Source organism: Adiantum capillus-veneris, chromosome 25, assembly GCF_014529385.1.
Source record: "Adiantum capillus-veneris isolate H3 chromosome 25, ASM1452938v2, whole genome shotgun sequence".
NCBI lineage: Eukaryota > Viridiplantae > Streptophyta > Polypodiopsida > Polypodiales > Pteridaceae > Adiantum > Adiantum capillus-veneris.
The window spans coordinates 112,899,591-112,905,463 of NC_140955.1; the positions used below are offsets into that span (position 1 = coordinate 112,899,591).

The 5,873-nt window shown below is 41.8% G+C and overlaps 1 protein-coding gene across 1 annotated transcript; it reads left to right on the top strand.

The window, feature by feature from the left end:
• Positions 1-384: 384 nt before the first annotated feature.
• On the top strand, positions 385-2,546 carry LOC147425481 (HVA22-like protein e). Its single transcript, XM_086500158.1, has 5 exons — positions 385-882; positions 1,015-1,041; positions 1,140-1,262; positions 1,465-1,714; positions 2,129-2,546. Exons 1-5 carry the CDS (start codon positions 827-829, stop codon positions 2,162-2,164), a joined length of 492 nt encoding a protein of 163 aa, XP_086356284.1. The 5' UTR covers positions 385-826; the 3' UTR covers positions 2,165-2,546.
• The last annotated feature ends 3,327 nt before the right edge of the window (positions 2,547-5,873 follow it).

A 5,873-nucleotide genomic window follows, 5' to 3' on the forward strand; every position in this document is an offset into this window, starting at 1 on the left:
CTAAGGGGAATTGAACCTCAGGAATGTGAGCCAATTGCTCTCAGCAGTTGACTAGTGCGCATTGGCAAAAAGCCAAGCATTGGACTGTGGGAGTCTCAAGGCTCACCAAGAAATTTTGGTTCTAACCAAAGAGAGAGAAATGACACACTTGACAATTTCTCAATATTTAGGCAAAATTTCACCATTATTAATCGAGGCAAGCTCGGGATCGAGCCAAGGTTTTGTAAATGTAGATGCTTAAAACATTCAGTGTTCGGTTGGCTTTTTGTGAATATGTTGTGCGCTATGGGAGTCGCCTTTAGCATTACAACCTATTCACGATCAAAAGTTCTAAAATTTCCACCACTATGCACAAATCTCAAATGTAACGCGGGAAAGGTCCATAAATGGCAGAAACTCAGAGAATGTTGGGAGGGCGGCCCTGTTTTAATTATCTGAGTATGCCCATTATATAATCAATAAACAATTCAAGGCGGGCACAGAGCACGGTGTGCGAGAGAGAGCGCGAATAGCCGAGGCCCGAGAGGGAGAGGGAGAGAGAGAGAGAGATGGTGGGATTATGTGTGTGTGTGTGTGTGTGTGAGAGAGAGAGAGAGAGAGAGAGAGAGAGAGAGGACAGTGTGGCTTAAGCGCTCTAAGCTCTTGCTCCTATACTCTTTCTACATTCGCGTCCTCTCGGAAATTGGGTTAGCGCGCCGTATTTTCCATTCTGCAAATCACAGGATTTCCCACATGCGCTTCTTGAAGGAGCTGTTGCTGCCATTTTTGCTATTTTCTGAGTCTTCTCTACACCATAGCCGGCCCCTACTTGCGTGAGCTGTGAAGAATGGGCTTTCCCAGCCTGCTTTGGTCCATGACTTGCTTCATTCACATGTTGTCCGGGTGAGTTCTCTTCAATACTCCCATATGCAGAAGCCACATTCTCTGCAGATTAGTTTTCGGTTGTCGCATTTACGATCCTTGGTCTGATCATCGTACTGTCTTTTGCCTTGCGCACGCTCTTCTTACCTGCAGGCCTGTGGTGATGCTTCTCTATCCCTTGTAAGTGTCCTCACCTGCATGCATCTCTTGCTTCGTCGACTGTTGGTGAGGTATGTTGCATGCTCTAATGAGTGGCCCCTTAACAATGGTTGATGCAGGTATGCTTCCATTAAGGCTATTGAGAGTGAGTCCAAGGAGGATGATCAGCAATGGCTAACCTATTGGATCCTCTACTCCTCTCTCACTTTCTTGGAGCTTGTGATATCCCCAGTATTTGCTTGGTATGTGTGATTGATATTACGCCGCTGGTTCTGTTGGGCTGATGTGATCCTTTCAGGACTAGGCTCATGCATATGCGCCCGCGTGCACACACATGCTCACATGCATAGTACATCATTTGCCATTAGCTGCTCTCTCAGTTGAGCTGAATGCACAAGTCTGTGGCATGTCCAAAGCTTTGACATAGTGTTCTAATCCTTTCAGGATACCATTGTGGAGCTCCATCAAACTGGGATGTGCATTGTGGCTTGTCCTACCTCCATTCAAAGGTGCGCATCGAGTCTATGATTGGGCCATAAGGGGCCGCCTCCTCAAGCAACAGGCTGGCTTAACTCGAACCTTGAGTGAGTCGCAGCGCAAGTTTCTAGAGTTGCTCAGCCCACAAGCACGGGAGTCGCTAGAATGTCACATTGAAGAGCATGGCACCCATGCCTTGGATAACATCATTGCAGCTGTAAGATCCAACTCCTTCATTTTAAGCTTAATTTGTTGAAATTGATGTCTTCAGGGAAGAATCCCACAGTTTGGATGGTACATGGATTTCTGGCATTTCATACAAGGGAAAATGGAGTATACCGTTTTTATTGACTGCCTGTCTGGATTGCTAAGGACTGTCATTAAGCGAAGTGTGGTTGGAGTTGAGCGTCAAGACATTCTTCTGTTGGAGCTTAGGCTCTCAAAAGATAATTTTTAAAGAAAGAATTATGTTCAATTCTGCCGGAAATCATGTAGCTTGGGTTTATTTGCACTCACACTCATGTCATCTCTTCCTCTAGCCTTCGGGCTGGAAAAGAGATGATCCTTACATAGATATGTGTGCACAAGACACATTTCTGTCTAGCTCATGCCTTTTTATCTTTGGATGCAGGCTAACAAGGAGACATACAAGAACCCCTTTGCATGATTTCATGGCGCCTTGAAGCAACGTCTGGAATGAAGTGGGCTCTACTTTTGTGCAGTATTCAACAATGCTTTTTTGGCATTTCTAATGCGCCTACTTTGAATAGTTGCTTCCGAGACCTTACCATTCCCGAGCTTTGTGTCTGTCAATGCCTCGGTTGCAATGGGGCTGTGTCCAATCGAAGGCTTGAATTTTGAGAGCGATGATTATCATTTTCCATTGATAGATTCTGGCTTTGACAAGTGAGTGGAAGTTGCACCATATCTCGAGTCTTGTTGCAGTAATGTATGAACAAATGTAGCTGAATTGTATTGATGAAGAAAACATGCAGCGGTGCGAAATCACCAAAGGAGATGTGTTTATGGAGTTCAAATTGTTGTCCATGTGGTAAAGAGTTGTGATTATGATGTAGAAAATTAGGTAATTAACATAGGCGGATAATTTAGCCATAAACGGCCGCTCCTAGTGATCTTCACTACATCTGATATGCAGTATTCTTGTTTTGCTAACATTCTGGCTGTATTATTAATAGGAATATGGGAATAGTTTAAGTTTGTCAACAATAGCAGCCCAATAAATATAGGCAAACATGAAAGCTTGCTACTAATATTATATAAGGGTGTATATGCAAGTGAATCTAATAGATTCCCTTGCAACCATCCCAAGGGAATCGGCTAGTGGAATAAATATTGCCCTGGCAAGTTGTAATGTGAGGTTCTTGACACCTGTTTGATACCCTAATAGGACATAAAGCCGAAGTATATATGTATGTGTTTGTAGAATTCCTTACTGATACCACTCTGCGGAAATTAAGAAATACTCACTATTGATTATATGATCACTAGTATTTGCCTCTCAATGCCAAAGGAGTGATCAACTTGACCAAAAATTAGCATATTTTGCTAGGTGAACCTCATTTTACACAGGTTCAAATTCTCCATGCATCTAGTCTGTTTTTGTAAACATCATAGAGCTTTTGAGCAAAGTCTATGGTCGTAGGAGGCCCAAAACTTCTCATGGACAGAATCTATACTAATAGATAAAGGGGGAGGGAATTCTGGTTCCCCCCTTGCCACGCGTCAGATCCTCCAACCGGCAGGTGTGGCTTGCAGCGTCCGGGAGCACAGTGACGCAGAGAGAGAGAGAGAGAGAGGCGGTGGTGGCGGTTATACTAGTCAAGTATAGAAAAGTGAGATTTGGTTTGTTGAAGAAAGCCATAGGGGAGAGGAATGAAAGGTATCTCATCTTCTTGTGATGTGTCCTATAAGTGGTTTAAGAAGTATCAAAAATTAAAATAAATCATGTCTTCTTTGGGAGGGTGGGGTCTAGTTTTAACAGCCATCTCCCAAGGATTCATTCACTTTTTTGAGTTTTCTTTTGTTTTTTTGTTAGTGAAAGACATACATGTGATACAAACACTTTCCTTTACAACCTCTCAAAAGAGGAAAGTCATGATTTTAAGCATGTTTCTGAAGTCCAATATTTTGTTTTAAAGTTTGAAAGGAGCATCTTATTTCTTCAAACCATGTTTTCAAAATTCTTTAAGTGTAGATCTCAAAGTTAAGGGACACTTTTTGAGAGGCTAATATGTTTTTAACATGCCTACAAGATCTTCACCTTGTTTACTGATGCCTTGGAAAATTGAATTAGGCCTATGAGTAGACATGCTGTATAGCCTCTCATCCCAAAGAGGAAGGAAAATGAATGGCAAAAGAAACTGGTGCTAGCACTCAAATCTTGAGGATACAATGAGTTAGTGTGGTATTGCATGTGATGACCATGAGGGAGGATGGAGCTCTATTGCTAAGGGTTTGTAATGCAACCCTACATGCATAGGGTGTATAAGCATGATATGAAATCTAGTTAGCTCTAATTTGTACTATATTGGGGAGGCACTATTGTGTACATCAATGAAGGATGTCATAAGTTCCCTAGGGAACATGCATGGATCTGATACAAGCCAGCCAGTTGCTCTCTATTGAGCCATTCATTGATCTTTGACATCTAGTTGGATATACGCGAGGTCTAGAAATCGTGTGTTTCCATCCTCTTGTTTGCCTCGAGGGTCTCTACACTTTGAAGACTAATTGCATGTTGTGTCAAGGCTAGTGGATGCATGGAACAATGTGGTAATTTGTGTCTTTGATTTCGTTCCACCTGGTATTTTTTGGGTTATTAAGAAAGCTCTTTGTGTCGATGAATGTTGAGTTTAAACCTCCCCAATGCATGCTGATCCACCGGCTCTAAAAGCTCACATAGGAAGGTTCACACTAAAAAATGAGGTATCTGAGGTGTAGGCTATGCATCTGCACACACAATACTCCTCACTCTCCACCTCTCCCTACTCCTCACTCTCCACCACCTTGCCAATCTCTATATCCTCTTGTCACTAGGGTTCCAAGCTCCAATACCAACCCTAATCTCATGGTGATGTGATGAAACCCGATGCTACTCTAGAACCATTCAACCATGTGGTAAAAAGCTCACTATGTGAGCTATATGGTTCCCACTATGTGATAGGTGGATGTGGTGAATCCTTGTAATAATGGAATGATGAGGGGCCCATGCATCTCTAGCTCCTTTGAGAAAACCACTATGTGGTCTAGGCATACCATTATCCTTTGTTTGCTAACTAAGCCATCTCTCTAGAAACCTCAAAAGCTTTATATGATAATTGATAATATGGTATCTCTCAATCTGCCTAGAAGACCTTGCATGAAATATGGCCTCCACCATCATGGGTGGTGTAGCAAAACTTAGCTCAAATGACATTGTGAGGTACCTAAGGTTTGTTATGTATCATACATGCCATGATGAGCATCTATGATTGCTCTATTTATACTTGATGTTGGTGACAAGGCCTAGCACCCATATGACTGCCATATACATTAAACTCAAAAAGCAACCCCTTTGTTTGTAGCTCTTGGTGCCTAGTGGCACTATCTCTATCACATAGCCAAAGCCACATGTTCTTGTGTCAATCTAGGCTAGCAAGTGGTATCATAGTAAATTGTGTAGCTGAAGAAGAAAAGATGACCCCAAGAAATATCTATGACGTGACCACCTCCACTCGACCTTTGCAAGAATGAATGTAACTTGACTCATATCGTGACTAGAACTGTGGAAGATAGCGACTCTTCCCAAGGTTCACTATGAGGCCTCTAAATGTACAAAAATCTTCTAATGCATACAAGTGCTGATGTATACCTCCAAGAGACTTAGAAACCAATATAATATCATTAGAACAGAAAAAAAAAAGGAATGATCTACCTTGCAAGTTGACTACATCACCACCCCGATACGTAAATAGGTTGGCAACCTCATCTCTGCATAATCTAATGTGTAAGGAACTCTATCATGGGTTTTGTGATAGTTCACAAAGTAGCAATACAACTCTCTCCCTTGGCATGGCCAATTAAACACCTCAAGGTTGAATACACGGTCAATGATAGAGAGCTCTCTTAACACTAGTTCTATGATTGGACGTTCAAGTGTCGTAAGACACTAAAGTGTCTTGTTTTTCTAGCAACTTCTCATAATTATTGGCGAAGCTAAAAACAACATTTATAGGTCATTTTTATGCCTTGGGTCAGTTATGAGGGGAATAACATAATTATTTGGTGAAGCTCAAAACAAGAGTTATAGGTTATTTTCATGCCTTAGGTCAGTTATGAGGTGAATAACATTGCCATATTTTACTTTATCCAAAATT

Bases quoted from the DNA above. Each gene is read 5' to 3' on its own strand.
- LOC147425481 (XM_086500158.1), top strand. From the start codon at position 827: ATGGGCTTTCCCAGCCTGCTTTGGTCCATGACTTGCTTCATTCACATG. The intron at 883-1,014 runs GTGAGTTCTCTT...TCTTACCTGCAG, and splicing joins TTCATTCACATGTTGTCCGG to GCCTGTGGTGATGCTTCTCT. The intron at 1,263-1,464 runs GTATGTGTGATT...TAATCCTTTCAG, and splicing joins ATATCCCCAGTATTTGCTTG to GATACCATTGTGGAGCTCCA.